Genomic DNA, 16402 nt, shown 5'->3' on the forward strand with positions numbered 1-16402 from the left:
CAGAAATACTTTCGAAGAAATTTTTGTCGAAATTAGTTTTTGAAAGCTCGAAATGATTTAAAAAGTGCGAACTTCGCTTGATTTTAAGTAGTGCTCGGATACATAGATGGTTACAAAAATTTAACAACAATTTTTAATTCAAAAGCTGCTCGTGCACGCACTGGTGGCGCAAGCTATCGTGTAAGCTAAGCAGACCCTATTTTGCAAATTGAGATTGCTGTCAGCAGACACACAGAGCTTTCAATGTAAAACAATGATAAGTGACTGTTATCGTCGCTAAAAGCAGGCGAATATGAGCGGACGCATAGGTAAAGTCCTATATCTGTAATATTGCTACGTGTCACAGAGCTTTATCGCAATTCTGTGCGTTTTTTTCCGTTCCTATTGCTGAATGAACGTTGTTGCGGTGAGATGATTTAGTTTTTTTACGAATCGCAGTGCGTCCAGATTCGCTGGACATGTTTTTAACATCTGTACCCGACGAAGTAGAGATCTTGTGTTAGTAATCAAAGCCCTGATCGAGAAAATTCTTGCGTAAGCTTTCATCAATAATTCGAAAAAATATACTTTAGGAAATACAAATACTAAATTCAAATTAATTTTACAGGGTGAGGCTGCTTTAACAACAATACTGCAACAAAATGGAATACGACGAAGATTTCCTTTTCGAAGAAGATAAAATGTTTGTTTCTATCCAGTAGTAACAATTAATGTATCTTTGCCTTTTTCTGCCGAATTTTCAGTTTTTATGTGTGCCTTTTATTTTTGCACTCTTCACGCATCATTCGTTGTCACTTACGTGTTGGATCAGTTTGACGTTTGATGAGATCTCATTGATGAAGAGTCCATGCAATAAACAGCAGGACATCAACGAAATTGATATAATTGATATAACAGATGCAGAAAGCACTATGCCTTTGGCAGGCACTGATATGTTTCATTCGTCAATGATTGAAGATCGCATGTATGCATTATTTTTCAGTTTTTTAAACAATTTAAGCGCAAAATTTTTCTCTTTGGCCTTTTTCATCTTTATTTATTTAATGGCTGCTCTGGAATTATTAGACCAGACATTGATCTTGTTGCACAAGATGAGTCGCCTTTTTTCTTTCAACAAGATCAGATGTAAGTTTTACTTTCTTATGTGCTTTGTAAATACGCCACTAACAACTCTTTTCAAACATATTTATTTTGTCTCATATTAAACATAGATAAAATTTTTTATGGTAATTGAGACTAAATTTATGTGTTTAAATGCATTAATCAAAAATATTACTGATTGTTAAGTAATAAATTCATAATATTTTTTTTTAATATAACAATTTAATTTAATTAACAGAGTCTTAGCTAAAACTGGTGAAGGTATATAATCTAGATAATATACTTATAATTAGTATAAAATTCCTAGTTATTGCAAACCTTTATAAAATCATAATCTTGTAGTATACTTATGAATTTTAATTTTTTATGAAAATTTCAAAATATAACAATTTTTTGAACAGGGGTATGGCCATTACATCTGGAAATGTGGTCATCGACAAGGATAATAGTAACTTGATAGGCATCAGTATTGGGGGTGGATTCCCTTTCTGTCCTTGTCTCTATATTGTTCAAGTTTTTGACAATACTCCAGCTGCACTAGATGGTACTTTAGAAGCTGGAGATGAACTTGTTGCAGTAAATGGTGAATGTTTAAAAAGAAAAACAAAGGTTGAAGTAGCAAAGATGATTCAAGCTTGTGGACCTAAAGTCAGCATAATATATAACAAACTTCATGCTGATGTTCAACAAGGGCGTTCCTTAGATATTATTCTCAAAAAAGTAATATATATTTTTAAAAAATTTAACTTTTCATTTTGAGAATTATTAATTATTACCAATTATAATAATAAAATTTTACAGGTAAAGCATAGATTAGTAGAAAGTATGGGTAATACAACTGCTGATGCTTTGGGTTTGTCAAGAGCTATTTTGAGAAATGACACTCTTGTTCAGAGGCTGGCAGCCCTTGAAAAGACTGAAAATTTATATAAAGGGCTTGTTGCACATGCTAAATCAGTTTTACATGCCTTTTTTGATCTATTTCAAATTTACAAAAGTAAGACATAATTTTTATTTTTTATTATTCACTTTTCATACTGAAAAACTATTCGATTTTTAATCAAAATATAATTATAAATTTTTTATTTACGTGTTTAGTATATGGAGATGCATTTGCCTCAATGGGTGTAAAAGAACCTCAACACAGAGCAAGTGAAGCTTTTACTAAATTTGGGGAACAACACAGACAGATGGAAAAAATTGGAATTGACATGTTGAAAACCATTAAACCAATTTTGAGTGACCTTGGAACTTATCTCAATAAAGCTATTCCAGATACTCGTATGACCATAAGTAGATATGCTGATGCAAAATTTGAGTACTTATCCTATTGTTTAAAAGTAAAAGAAATGGATGATGAAGAACAAAGCTACGAATCCATTCAAGAACCTTTGTACAGAGTAGAAACAGGAAATTATGAATATAGATTAATTTTGAGATGCAGGCAAAATGCTAGATTAAAATTTGCTAAATTAAGATCAGATGTTCTAGTAAAATTAGAGTTACTGGATAACAAACATATTGAAGATGTTGTTGTACAGTTACAAAAATTTGCTACTGGACTAGGAGATTATTACAACAATTTATCAAAACTTGTTTCAGAAAGTATATTCTTTCCAGTTGAAATTGATTTAGCTCAGACTACTTTTCTGTACAAACGACCAGGAGAAGTAACAGCTTATGAAGATGAAGAAGAGACAGAGGAAGCTAGAGGCTTTGACCCAAGTAAAATATTGGACTTTGATGTAGCTGAAGAAGCAACACCTTCAAATACCAATCCTGAAAATTTTACAACAGATCCAAATAAAAAATCAAGTGGAGTATCAGATTTGAGTGATTTATTAGATTTAAGTGGATTTTCAGATATGAATGAAAAATTTGAGCAGTTATTACAAATTGAAGATCAAAAGAAATCAGACTCCGAGCCATTAATATCAATGGAATCTGAAAAAGTCAAAGCTTCCAAAGATGAAAATGATTTATTTCAACCATTATTAAGTTTAAATGATAAACAGAATAATTCTTTATTCCTCAATAAGAATAATAATGCTGAGTTGAATTCCCCAGGTGATCAAAAAAATACACTTGATTCATTGATGTTTATGGACTCTCAACGCGAAGAGTCTCTCATTAAAATAGAAACTAATTAAATATTCATCTATAATGGCTTTTATAAATGTGAACTTTTTCATAGAATTTGATATAACTTCTTGTAAATTACATAAAAGTTGTTCGACGTCAACAGCCACCATACATTCCAAAGATTTATGTAAATAAATAAACAAATAAATATATTTATTAATCATGAAAACTGCCGCAGCGTTTCTCATTTATGATCGCATTCGCCTCTGCTCATGCGGAAAAATTTAAATGTCATATCACGTGATCGAAATATGCATCGTGCGGTGCAGCAGACAGCGCGATCTTAGCAACGAACGATGATTGACGACGGATGACAAAATTGCGAATAACAAAGCAAATAATTTCCCGCGCGTACAAGCTGGCAGTCCGCTGAGCTTTTATCAGCATACGATCATGCATGTGAATATAAATATTCGAGGATGACGGGCACGAGCAATTTCGGCTAGTGCGCGAGACGCAGTTCTCATTCATCTCTTCATGAATGTCAGTTTTTTTTTTTTTGGAGGGAAGAAAAATTCGTCGCGCATAACAAGGAAATAGGAAGGAATAATGTTTTGAGGGGCACAAATCCAACATTGCAACTTCTTGCTCGTGGCAAATGAGATATTTCAAAAGCGTGCGGCTCGCTCACTCGCAGTATCGTTTTTACCCACTGAAAATTCGTCAAGGATATGGGAAATTCGCAAGGTTCGTATGTGTAAAAATCCCAAATTCGAATTGTATGTATAATCGCGTGAATTAGCGGCCAAACGTTGATTGTACTTGGAACTTTAAAAAAACTGGAGCAACCTCGCGGGCGGTTGTTTACTATCTTCCAAACAATTGCGTGAAACCAAAAAAAAAACAAAAAAGAGAAAAAAAGTAACCTCCGCGCGCATGATTCAGCCCGCGACTATATAATAACAAAATTGACATACAATGTCGTCGTCGCGCGTGATAACACTTTGCACTCCGCGATTATACGATATACGCGTGCATTTAAAAATTCGGCACGGAAGATGCATATATGTAAATTGTAAAACGACAACACAGCATGTGCATATATATCGCGGTTACAGACGCGCGCATGCACATTGCGAATTGCAGTATATAGGCAACAGTCCCAGATACATAGCGAATCTGCTGCTGCTCTCCCACCTCTTTTCCTTTTGAGGCAAATTCGCGGTCTGCGAGAGTCCGCGCAAAGAAGAGGAAGCATCCGCGGCGCTGGATATATATACTGCGTCTCTCTCGACACTACGCGGCAATAAAAAAGTAATCTAGCTGTCGACTTGTGCTGCTCGTCGACTGTACTGTCTCCCACGCGTCAAGTTCCTTCGATCGCATATCATTCTAGATATATAAGCCACGCAGAGCAGCAGCGTCTGCAACTTTCAATATTATACGTATTTTGTGCCGTTCGTGTGCTTTTCGTAGGAAAAAAGGACAAATTTAGCATGGCGAGTCCCGTGGTTATAGCTGCCACAGCCAGGCACACGGCAACGGTGAGTTTATAACATTTTATAACATTTTCCTAGGCAGCTGCGATATTCTTTTTTATATATCCGATACATTTTATTCGACCACTTGTGCACGTTTTCATCCTCTTATTTATTTTTTTCTAATCCAAGGACCTGCACTTGATCTTGTGTACCTCTTCTTTACAGTGAATTGTATCGAGGCCGTTTTGTTTCGAGGGTAGATGTGCTTTTTTTATATAATATATAAGATCATTAATGAGATCTCACTTGCTTCACGACTTTGCTAATGTCTATATAGATATACGAAACTCTTAACTTATGCTTTACTTCATTTGGAGAACTTACTTTCTTACTGCATATCTTAAAACTATTACATGCACATCGTTTCCTCCAAGAATTTTTTTTTCCCTCGTCTAGCAATAAATCTGCTTGTTACTATGCTTACTGATTAATCGCCTTAAAATCAGCGTTGCATTTGCATAAAATAGTGTATTGATTAATTTCCTGCTTTACTGTTATTTGGTCTATTGATTGTGAAATGAACTTAACTTCATGCACATTGCATACTTTGCATAATATATTCATATGTATGCTAACAGCGTGTGTAGTTTTTCCTGTTAATTTTTTTCCTTACTTACACTTTGAAAAATTATTTAATACTTTATGTAAATATTTGTCAATTAACATTTCTTCAAAATTTTCTATTTTGAGTAAAAAATGAATTTACATTAGTGTTATTCAGTGTGAATCAGCAATTCCATTTCTTTAATTAGTTTTTTTCTTCAAAATCCCATGAAAAAAACTTGAAGTGCAATGGAACTGAGAATGCACTTGTATGGAAAACTTTTTAACAATACTTTTATTGTCTTTCAGCTCATCTTTTTTCATGGCTTAGGCGATACTGGGTAAGTATTGACATTTTTTCCTATTTTATAAATTAGTCTATTATGAATTATCAATATTTTCTGATTTTATTTAGACATGGCTGGGCCAGTTCACTTGGAGCTCTTCGGGCACCCCATGTTAAAGTTATTTGTCCAACTGCGTATGTATGGTTACTTAATAATATTTTAATAATTATGAAATATTTTACTAATATCAAAATAATATATTTTAGTCCTACCATGCCTGTCACATTGAATGGAGGATTCAGGATGCCATCTTGGTTTGATTTGAGAGCATTAGATGCATCTGGACCAGAAGATGAAGAAGGCATTAAGAAAGCTGCTGAATCTGTACATTCCATGATTGCACAAGAAGTAGCTGCCGGTATACCTACAGAAAGAATTGTTCTTGGTGGTTTCAGTCAAGGTGGAGCATTAGCTCTGTATAGTGCTCTCACATTTCCTCAACAATTAGGAGGAGTAGTAGCTTTATCAACTTGGTTACCGCTCCATCAGAAGTTTCCTAATGTAATAATATCACTAACTTAGTCCTAAGGTTTAATCAAATGGGTTTGAGACTAAAATACTGTGTTCATATTGTAGGAAGTTAAAGGCAATAAGAACATGCCTGTAATGCAATGCCATGGGAATTGTGATCCTGTTGTTAATTATAAATGGGGACAAGCAACTGCTACTCTTCTAAAACAATTCATGACTCATACTGAGTTTAAAACATATCAAGGATTGGGTCATTCATCAAATGACGAGGTAATAAAAATTATTTTACTATTTTTAACTTTGAAATAATGAACTTTACTAATTTAATTACTTTATTGCTTTATTTTAGGAATTGCAAGATGTCAAAGATTTTGTTGACAAAGTGTTGAAGCCTTAATATATCAAAAGTGAACTATATCAATCAACTATTATTTTACCGACCTGCAATTTTTAATCTCGAAGTTCTGAGCAAATGATTCCAGTTCTATTCTAATATAATTTTAGCGAAATAACTAGTTATTTAAAATAAAACTGTTTCTTCGTTTCATGAAGACGCGATCGTAGAAATGAGTCGAAAAATTTGCCCTCAAAGAGTAAACTATCAACTTTCTACTCTAAACTACGAATTTCCATTATACTACAATTGTACATGAAGACAAAGTATACCTAACGATTGCTAGTGAATATCAATAGATAAAAGTAAATTTATTTCTAGAAAAAAATTGTACTGTAATATTTTGTAATGGCAAAATATTTTTGCATTTCACGATTACGAATAATAAGCTATTCTAAAACTCTAAAAGTTTTAATTATTGAGTTCAAAAATGTAGGAATAAGTCAATCAATTTGATGATATTGTAATTAATATTTTATTATTGCGGTTTCCTCGTTACATCCATACAAGACAATAATATTATACACATTTTACTTAATGTTCCTATAAGTCAGTTTTGATGAAAAAATATGAGGGGAAAAAACGTAATACAATGAATTTTAGTCTGCGTCATCATACACGTGTAAAAAGCTCGAGACAGTTGCGCTTGTGCGTGCAAGGTAGGACTAGGATCATACATAGTCGTTGATATAAAATTTATTTTGTATCATAAGCTCGACTATACTGGGGTTTTTTTAAAATCGTTTTTGAAAATCGTTTCTACCGAAAAAATAATTTATCGCTTCCATTGCTTTTCGAAATTTTTCACTACAAACTTTCGTTTCTCATCACATTATTGTACTAGCTTTTGGTAATAAATTCTTTATTATTTCCTCACCTTAAAATTGACCCTGACTTTACAGTTTTATTTCATCTATTTGTACAAAAAATAATTAGCGAGGTGTATGCATATTGTCATCTATATATGTCGTACAAAAATCGTTCATCGTTCGAATGAGTCCAGTCCTTCCTTCATTATGGTATATAATATATCAGTAAGGCGCTGTTAAGTACTATTAATTCCCTGTATGCAGGGTGGGACACTAAAGCTAAGGGTTACAATATAATTGCCTGAATTATTGTTTTTAATTAGATCGACTATAACGGGGGTAATATTTTGTAAAACATTCGGCGTTTCGTACGAATTTGGACACATAATTTTGAAAAAACGAAGAAAATAATTACCATAAAATTCGTCGGAAACGCTTTTAAGGCGATCGATTTCAAATACATATGAATAATCTACAGTTTTGGCACTTGAAAAATCATTACATTACATAATTCGAGTATATTTTGATCGACAAAAGTCGGAGCAGCCACACGTGCTCGCGCGCATACACGAATTATACAGCGACCTCCATATTAGCGACGGTATTTGTTTTAATTAGTCAAATTATCTATAATATATAAACTGCACCGAGTGATCTCATCGACGCGACAATTAATCAAGTCCCTCGAGCGCTAATTAATACAAAATGAAGAGAGAAAAAAAATGTACACATCTATTAATTGCAATTGTATATCATTGTCGACGTTTCGATATATATACGTATGTGTTATTATAATTATATATGATATGCGACGCGCCGTATTAAAGTGTACAATGTATTTTAATATTTTGCGCGCGTGTCGGTGAAAAAAAATCTCGATATAAATACAGTAAATTGACGGGTTCGGATTACAAAGTATCGTTGCATCGTGTGCTATGTTATATTATGTACAGTTGATTACGGCTCGATCGCCTTGCGAGTTTGATTAAAAACGAAAATCGCTCCAAGTTTACAATTTTATAAAAGTATATATTATATGTATACGACTGCCTCTCGTTTCTTCTTGTGCTCGAGAAAAGGCAGTAAATGGCAATGCATCGTTGCTTGAGGGGATTGATGTACATTCGAAGCGATTGTACAGCAGCTCAGACGAGTCCGAAGTCGGTGTGGACGGTGCGATCGCAGTTGTTGGGTTTGTCGTTGCCGGCGGCCATGTTGACCTCGACGAGGGTGTCGACGCTATTTAGCGGGCAGCCCTTGAGAATTTTCTGCGCTGCGAGGCTGGTGAACTGCAGCTGCATGTCGCTGAGACTAGGATACGAGTAGAGGTCGGGCCGGCTCTGGGTCTTGTCGAGGTTCGGCTCCGAGCCCTGGGGCTTCTTGATCTTGTTCGACTGGCCGTCAAGCTTCTCGATGTAGACGTTGTTGAACGAGCCGCCGAATCCGTCGTAGGACTTGGTCGGCGAGGGCGGATTCGACGAGACGTTGTTCTTGAGCAGATTGCGGTAGCTCAGCGCGTCCTTGGACAGCGAGAGGCTGAGCTTGCGCGAGTTGTTCATCGCGTCGTTGCTCTCCTTGCAGTTGGTGTCAATCAGATGGGCTTGGCTGTTGTTCAGCCGATTGTTGGTCAGCTTGAGCTTGCTCGTCACGATCTCGTGGTCCAGAAGATCGCCCTTGCTGCTGGGTTTGTTCTCCTTGTCGGCGCTGTAGAGCGACGAGGGCCTCTCGGCTTTGATATCCGTCTTGAAGCCTTTCTCGCCGAGCAGCTCCTTCTCGAGCTTCTGCGGCTTGTCCTCTTGTTTTGCCTTTTGCGGTTGCTGCTGCTGCTGCGGCTGCTGTTTGGCAGTGCCGTTCTCCATCACTCCGACCTGCGAGACGGTGGCTTTGGTCGGACTGCCGTTCTCGAAGGTAATGACGGATCTCATCGGGGAGCTGTTCTGATGCACGTAAATCTTTGTGCCCGGAGTGCCGGAGATGGTTGTTCCATTGGAGGCGCTCGAGGCCAGGGTGACGCTACTCTGGACGCTGGGCAGGTTGCGCTCCTGCGTGGACGGGCTCAGGTTCGTCGAGACTTGCAGAGTGATGGAGTTCTGGGCAGACTCCTGAAGCGGGCTCATGGCCAAAATCTGTTTGAGCGGCGAGTTGCTGCTGGTCGTCGTCGTCGTCGTGGTCGTCGTTGTGGTCTTGAGCGGCGACGAGGACATTCGACTGCTCGTCGTCGATTTGTTGCTCGAATGACTCGAATGATTCGACAGAGATTTCGGTAGAGTCTGCAATGAAAAATCGAACGCGGTTAGATAACACGAGTTGTTCGAACAATAGAATGACTTACCTTGTGTTGGGGCGAGGCACTGGCTGACTTAGGCGAGGAGGAGCTCAGGGTCGAGGAGTCGTGGCTGGGCCGCCTGGACGAGTGCCTCGACGATTGCTGCTGCTGCTGCTGCTGCAGTCTGGCAAGATGACCGTTGCTGGTCTTGGCCGGGCTGGGTGTGCCGCTGTTGCCGTTGGCACCGCCAACGCCGTTGCTGCTGCCGTTATTTCTCAGCGAGGTCGTGCTGCTGCTTCCGCCGCTTCGGCTGGGCGACGAGTTGGCCGAGGTCTTGGCGGACGCGGCGGCCGCCGCAGCAGCTGCCGCGGCACTGGAGGGCGGCAGAACCGAGCCTCGCGAGGTGCACCTGCTGAGGCTGGAGCACTTGGAGCGCGGCAGGGTCGAGCAGGGCGATCGATGCCTGCGAGAGCTGCGCGGCGTGGAGTTGGCCAGCAGCGAGGACGAGTCCGCGGACGGCTGGCGCCGGTGTCTGCGGGGCAGGGTAGCCGAGCGCATCGAGCTCGAGTCGTCCCACACCTGGAAGCTCGCCTGCGACTGCTCGAGACCGTCCATCATCTGAGAGACAAGATCGAGACAAGACAATGGTCGTTAAGATTATGATACATGAGAAAATCGATGTTTCTTTATTTCACTAATAACGTATTTATGAGTCATTGACGGATGCTCTTTGGGTGTGGTACGGGATTATTTTATTATAGGTATGGGGTAATCCTGCTTACCGATGGACTGGCAGCTCTCGTCTGGGTGGCAACGCTGTGCAGATGGACGACTCGAGGATTGAACCACTCGGTCGGCGGATACTGGGCGCTGAACGTGCCCATGAGGGGAGTTCCTCCCGCGGCGCCACCGCCGGCTTTTCTGCGAGTGCTGCGTCGGAAGAGCCTCGACAGCAGGCCGATCTTTTCTGTAATCATACCGGACAAGCCTTGATTATTCACGAGAGCCTCGTATCGCTCGTTCGTAGGCAGTGGCGAAACCTAACGATGGTGTTGTCGATGACGAGGGAGAAGGGAGTTGTATATGCATTTTGCTTTGTTATAATATGATCGACATGTTAGTACGATGATGGTGCGTGTATGAGAGATGAATCGAGTGACATCTTTTTTTTCATAATGATATTATTGTAAGAATCACAGCCTTCTCCCTCGCCGATCGCTACTTACTGGTTGGCGAGTGGGGCGCGCTGTCCGTGCTGGCGTACTCGGCGCTCGAGGAGGTATCGCTGCGATCGGGCCGCCTCGGCAGCGACCTCGAGCTGCCGCTGCGGTGTAGTCGCCTCGCCGAGCCCCACAGCCGGAGCGAGTGTCTGCGTTCTAAACGGCTCGGTACCGATCGGCACCGAGCGAATAGCACCTTGTCGTTTGGGTTACCTGCGTCAATGAAACATTTAAGTAAAAAAAACTCTTATAACTCCAATTATGCAAAAGCGCATAAATTGCTTTTGTGCGAGTACCCGATTTTTCTCGAATCGTTCGGTTCTAGTTGAGTCAGGAAAATTAGAGTACCCGAATGTTCTTGAGTACTCGAGCTTTTTTTGAGTATTTGAACTTCGTATTATTATTTTCGTAACAGTGTGCTATATTTTTGATGTTTGAATAGATAAATTTGATCTCAATAAGGTGTCGTGGTAATGGTGGAACCGTTAATATATAAATCGAAACTCATGTTTTAAATGTTAATGAGTTTTATAATAAAATAAAACAGACGTTAAAAATATGCTTATCGCCATCGCGAGCTTTGACCTTATTCGTACTAAGCTATTGGAGATTAGAAAACGTAAATCCAGCGTAGTGAAGGCCCCGTGTGGGTATAATATACGCGCTAATAATACAATCACACACGACTAGGCATAGACATCGCCTCCATACCCGTGGCATTGATATAAAAGCCGGAAATCAACTTACCACCGCAAATGACGTCAGCTAGATTCGTCTGTACGGCCTGGTGGGTGACGTCGCCGTCCCTGAGGGTCAGCATCTCGCCGTGCACGAGGGCCATGGCCTCGTCGTTGCTCATGAGCATGCCCGCCTGGGCGCGTCCCTCGCGCGACGACACCACGTCCCGCTCGTTCCTGCGCCTCTGGCTGGACTCGCGCCGCAGCCGCCTCGTCTCGGGCGTCACCACGAAGTAGCCCTGGGCCGTGTGATAGATCTTGCGCTCCTGCATGAGCTTGGCCAGGGCGTCGTAGACGAGATCGCGGCCGGGTCGCTGCATGGCCGGAAAGGCGTTCTTCAGGGCCGAGCGCAGTGTGTCGAGGGTCGCGGCCTGTCGCTGCGACGTCAGCTCCAGAATGGCCCAGCAGAGCGCCTCGGGTAGCGGCGTGAACTGGCCCTGCACCACCGGCGAGATCAGGCAGTCGTCGATGTCACCTGCGAATAATTACACGAGTTTTCTATTAAAGCTAATTATTGATATACGTGCGAAACGGCGTATGATAAGAGACCCAAGCAAGTATGAGGGTGTATGCTTAAATTTAAATTCTCAACCCGTGTTACCCTCGCGCGCGCGCGCCTGGGGTATAGAAATACCATAGATTAAGATCAATATGTTGTACGGAATGGACGGCATAAATTCCACCTCGCACAGTACCATATCATACAGTTCTCACTTGGCAGTCTTATACGACTTTCTTTCTTATATCATAAACCACATCTGCCTCTGCGTTATATAAAGCCCATATATAACATGAATTTTGGGCTCGCGCGTCGGGGGAAGCAGCTCCGGAGCTACTGCTATAGCGGCGAAACACGATTGTGCGCGATCGCGTGGAATATAATACGATATGCATGAGCGATCTCGGCTTTCATGGAATTTTTGCGCTTAATTCAGTACACACATAGTGTGCAGTGCGTCTCTTCCAGTATTCCTGAGAATTTAGTCTCGCGAAAAAATAAGCACACACCGTCGTACAAAATATCGTCGCGGAATTGATTGGCTACGTGCGCGCACAAAAAAAAAGAGAGAGAAAAAGAACGGTCTATATAATGAGCCTGTTCGTGTGTATATGCGCCTGCAGCAGACATGACTAGGAATAAATTAATCTCGTTACGTGCTTGCAGAAGCAAGGGACGACAGAGACGAAGACAGAGAGAAAAAAGGTGGCGCGGTGTAGCTATTCCACGCGCCACTGACGTGTATCTCTTCTACCAAGGGAGTTTATACATATAACAATGTGTATAATACGATAGGCACGCGGAGAGAGATGGAGCTCGTTCGGGAAAAAGGGCAAGTGACTCGATCATCGTGCAATATAAGCAGCAGATGCGCTCGATATACAAACGTACGTATGCAATTGCTTATATACATACATCAATCCACGTCTCGGACAAGGTCCGCAAAAGCAAACTTTTTTTTCTCTCTTCATCTCTCCACGAATTCAAGAATTTGCCTCTTATTTTCCTTTACTTTTCTCCATCCTCGTGTTCGCGTCTAGTACAGCGTATCGCTTTGATACAGATCTCGACTGCCGCTCCCGTTGACAGACGCACGACGCCAGGAGGAGAGACGCGTCGTCGCATCTAGAAATACGAATTTCGTCCACACGAATATAACAGCTAGAGAAATTCAAATATCGCGAATTTGTGCTACTGCTGCTGCTGCTGCTGCTGCTGCTGCTGTGAGCTGCTGTGTTACGGGCCCCAGCTCACGAAAGGGAAAATAACTTGCCCTCGACCCTTCGTTTGCTACAGCAGTCGCGCGCACACACACACACACACACAACACACCCGCTACTTTTCTCGAGTCCAGCCCCTTTTGTGTCCCGTGCATTTAATCAGCGCGCGAGACCTAGAATCTCTCATGCGTTTTGTGTAATGTGTGTGTTGTGCAAAGGCCACCCTCGCTTTTCCTATATATATACTGCTCCATGCATAACACACAGTTTGGCACAGAGTTAGGCTGCGATTATTATAACACGTTATAAGCGAAACGCACATAGTCGGTGCTGCGTAGCGCTGCGGCACGTATACACGTGTAGACGTCCGTGAAATGGACATTCGGTGTCTACCGCGACGATGTATGCTGCAAAACGTCCAATTGCTGCTGCTGCATTATAAAAGCGCGATTGACGCGCGTGTTACGACGTATTACAAGCTGTTGGATATGTGTATAATATAAAACGTCGAGAGGTTGTCTCGCGTCGCTCGAGCTCGCGGGCTGCCGCGCGTACACAGCGACAAACCAGTCCTCGCGCGAGTCCTCTACACTATAGGCATGTAACGCGATAAATATTTTCTTCATAGAGCTCGCGAGCCACCTATTTCCTACGCAGTCCCTCGTATTTTAGCACGCCGGCAATGGTGCAGTCAGCACATAATACCGTGGCAAAAGAACACGAAAGCAGCAGCAGCAGCAGCATCTAACGCTATATACTTTCCGCATTATTTATTCGTTTTTTTTCTCTCGCTCTCTGGTCTTCTTGTTTTTGTTGTAGTACGTTAATTCTTTTTTCAGTTTCATGCTCTCTCTCTCTCTCTCTCTCTCTCTTACTCGAGCTTATATCAAGTTGGATTATCGAGAGAGCTACAAAGGCTTAAGTGATATATAGGATATCAGGCAAAGTTCCGTAATACCGCGAGCGTATAATAATATATATAAGTGGACCGAGAGCGATCGCAAAGCGGCTGAGCCGAGAGAAATCGACGTCTTTGCTGCTGTTGCTGTTGCAGTCAAAGAACTTTGAAGATTCTACGCAGAGACGCAGTGTTGCGCTGCACATATTTTCACTGGCGTACCCAACGACGACGACGATTGATTTCGAGAGCTGCAAAATTTAGCATGTCAAGAGTATGTAATTGAGCCGATAGAAAGTGTCGTCTCAATGAGCGTAAAAGCTTATTCTTTTCCACGCGCGCGAGCTTTCCGGCAATGACACCCCGTTTATATTTATACATCTAAACTTTCGCGCGCGCGCGCGCATCGATATAATGCGCGGCATATCGAATCGCGTATCAAATCCTATTACCAATATATCTCTCTGTCTCTCTGTTTTTTCACCCGCGCGCATACACGCATTATACGACAGACGGAGAAAATTCCATTTGCAAATCGAAGCTCGCGACCTTATGTGTGCAGGTGGCCAGGTATATTTACGTAAGTAAATTGTGCAGCAAACGATATCTTTACGAGTCGGCTGCTGTTGGACATTTTTCAGCCAACGAGCCATCCGGGAATGGAAAATCCGAGGGAAAATTGAGACGCAACGCGAGAAGCTCTTATGTGCTCGGCCGACTGTTATACCGGCGCGAAAGTATATAAGCACATATCTCGCTAAAATGTGTGTCTTATAATGCGTTGTCACTGCGTTGCTGCATAAGCCACTCGTTATCATCTTTTCTCGTACTGGTCGTCGTCGACGTCGTCGTTGGGTCGTCTCGTGTCTACTGGTTTCTGACGTTAATTACTCTCCTCGTCAGCTTTAACTATTTCTCTTTTGCTTTTTTTTTGCAATTTTTTTTATCTCGTTGCTAGGCAATATAAACGTTCCTCGCAGTTATTCAATTTAGAGTAAGCTGCAATTTTGTCAACCCTGGCAATTCACTATATATACAGGCACGTCTATGTAATCAATTATCGAATGTACAGAGGTTGATTCGTTCTCGCTCAGCTGTCTCTGCTGCAGTGAACGATTTCTCGTGTGTCCTGCAGGACACATGCATCGATTATTAAGCGCGGCGCTCGGCACGGTAGCTCCCCGTTTTAACGCACTCGACGCTTTTTGATTTATGAGAATCGTATATAGACGGTATGGAGTAAAAAAAGAGAGAGAAAGAAAAAACGAAACGTAAACGGCCGTAATTTTTATCGGCTGTTTACTTAGCAACTGTGTGTGTCGCGCATTAAGCCATACGGTTAACTAATTGTCTCGGATTTATTTATTTATAAATATATGGCCTCACGTTTTCTCCAATTGGCATTATAAGGCGCGCATAAAAATAACTTTAAATAGCTCCGCTGCAGCATAATAATATATGCGCCGCGAGAGTTGCGAGTTTATAACGACGCAACTGCAGCAGCCTGTGTATATCCCAAGCAACCAACACAACCAGTCCCTCACTCTCTCTCCCTCCCAAGAGAGTATTATAAAAGTGACGCAACTCTTATATTTATAAAGAGTCGTGTCTAATTAAGACTCAAGTGTCTCAAACTCGGCATCTAATCGATAAATCGCAAAAATCTCGACAAGGCGCGTGTGTAAGTACAACGTATACGATCTTACATCAGCTCTCGGCGAGCGAGAATGCAAACGACGACGTCGACGACGACGAATACGACTACGACTACGACGAGGAGTTTGCGAAGAACAAAAAAAAGGGCAAGAGCTCGCTCGCGACTTACGTAAGGGATCAGCTCTTCACACCTTTATTTGTATGCATGCACATGTGTGTGTGTGCTGCAGTACACACTATACGTAGGATATTTTTATTGGTCTGTACTATCGAGTAGTCAGCTACATAAAGCCGTCGCCTGAGGAAAACGACTTTTCGCTCGACCAACGGCAACCACAACAACAACAACAACGGCACCAGCAGCAACGATCGAGTAACAACAAGCGACAGAGGAGAGTCGACAACCTACGTATAAACTCACAGCAGGTAGGAGAAAGAGAGAGAGAGAGAGAGAGAGCCAGAGCTAGCTTATAGCTGCCACTGCAGCGATTCGCCCACGCTAATTCGTGGCTCGTTTTGCCTTTTCGTAAGCGCGCGGCTAGCTAGCTGCGAGTCTGCACTCGGCTGCCTTGGGCTCCGCCGCTGCTGCATGCACACACGCGGCGGACACGCACACGT

The 16402-nt window shown here is 41.6% G+C and overlaps 3 protein-coding genes across 7 annotated transcripts in view; 2 read left to right on the forward strand and 1 right to left on the reverse strand.

Moving 5' to 3' along the window:
- The first annotated feature begins 238 nt into the window (after positions 1-238).
- Positions 239-3412, forward strand: LOC106660227 (PRKCA-binding protein). Of its 5 annotated transcripts, XM_014383153.2 has the most exons (8): positions 261-308; positions 439-534; positions 608-682; positions 812-964; positions 1066-1125; positions 1503-1821; positions 1903-2098; positions 2200-3412. In XM_014383153.2, the coding sequence occupies exons 3-8, from the start codon at positions 642-644 to the stop codon at positions 3249-3251; spliced, it is 1821 nt and encodes a 606-aa protein (XP_014238639.1). In that variant the 5' UTR covers positions 261-308; positions 439-534; positions 608-641; the 3' UTR covers positions 3252-3412. The 5 variants fall into 5 exon arrangements, with proteins under 5 accessions (XP_023316176.1, XP_014238639.1, XP_014238641.1 ...); XM_023460408.1 differs by lacking the exon at positions 439-534 and having other exon boundaries at positions 239-308; XM_023460406.1 differs by lacking the exon at positions 261-308 and having other exon boundaries at positions 516-534; positions 608-964.
- A 274-nt stretch (positions 3413-3686) lies between these two features.
- On the forward strand, positions 3687-6887 carry LOC106660198 (acyl-protein thioesterase 2). The gene is made up of 7 exons (XM_014383089.2): positions 3687-3930; positions 4660-4727; positions 5577-5608; positions 5683-5748; positions 5821-6115; positions 6191-6355; positions 6435-6887. The coding sequence occupies exons 1-7, from the start codon at positions 3915-3917 to the stop codon at positions 6480-6482; spliced, it is 690 nt and encodes a 229-aa protein (XP_014238575.1). The 5' UTR covers positions 3687-3914; the 3' UTR covers positions 6483-6887.
- Positions 6888-6930: 43 nt separating this feature from the next.
- LOC106660197 (probable serine/threonine-protein kinase nek3) overlaps positions 6931-16402 on the reverse strand; it is a 59816-nt gene continuing 50344 nt past the window's right edge. Inside the window, exons 4-8 of the mRNA XM_014383088.2 lie at positions 11522-11986; positions 10781-10987; positions 10337-10521; positions 9621-10172; positions 6931-9558 (exon numbers count right to left, since the gene is read on the reverse strand). Of these exons, the coding sequence (XP_014238574.1) occupies positions 8434-9558; positions 9621-10172; positions 10337-10521; positions 10781-10987; positions 11522-11986 (2534 nt within the window). The 3' untranslated portion in view covers positions 6931-8433. The remainder of the gene's footprint in view (positions 9559-9620; positions 10173-10336; positions 10522-10780; positions 10988-11521; positions 11987-16402) is intronic.

This window comes from Trichogramma pretiosum, unplaced genomic scaffold (assembly GCF_000599845.2).
Source record: "Trichogramma pretiosum strain Unisexual culture from Peru unplaced genomic scaffold, Tpre_2.0 scaffold29, whole genome shotgun sequence".
In the NCBI taxonomy this organism is placed as follows: domain Eukaryota; kingdom Metazoa; phylum Arthropoda; class Insecta; order Hymenoptera; family Trichogrammatidae; genus Trichogramma; species Trichogramma pretiosum.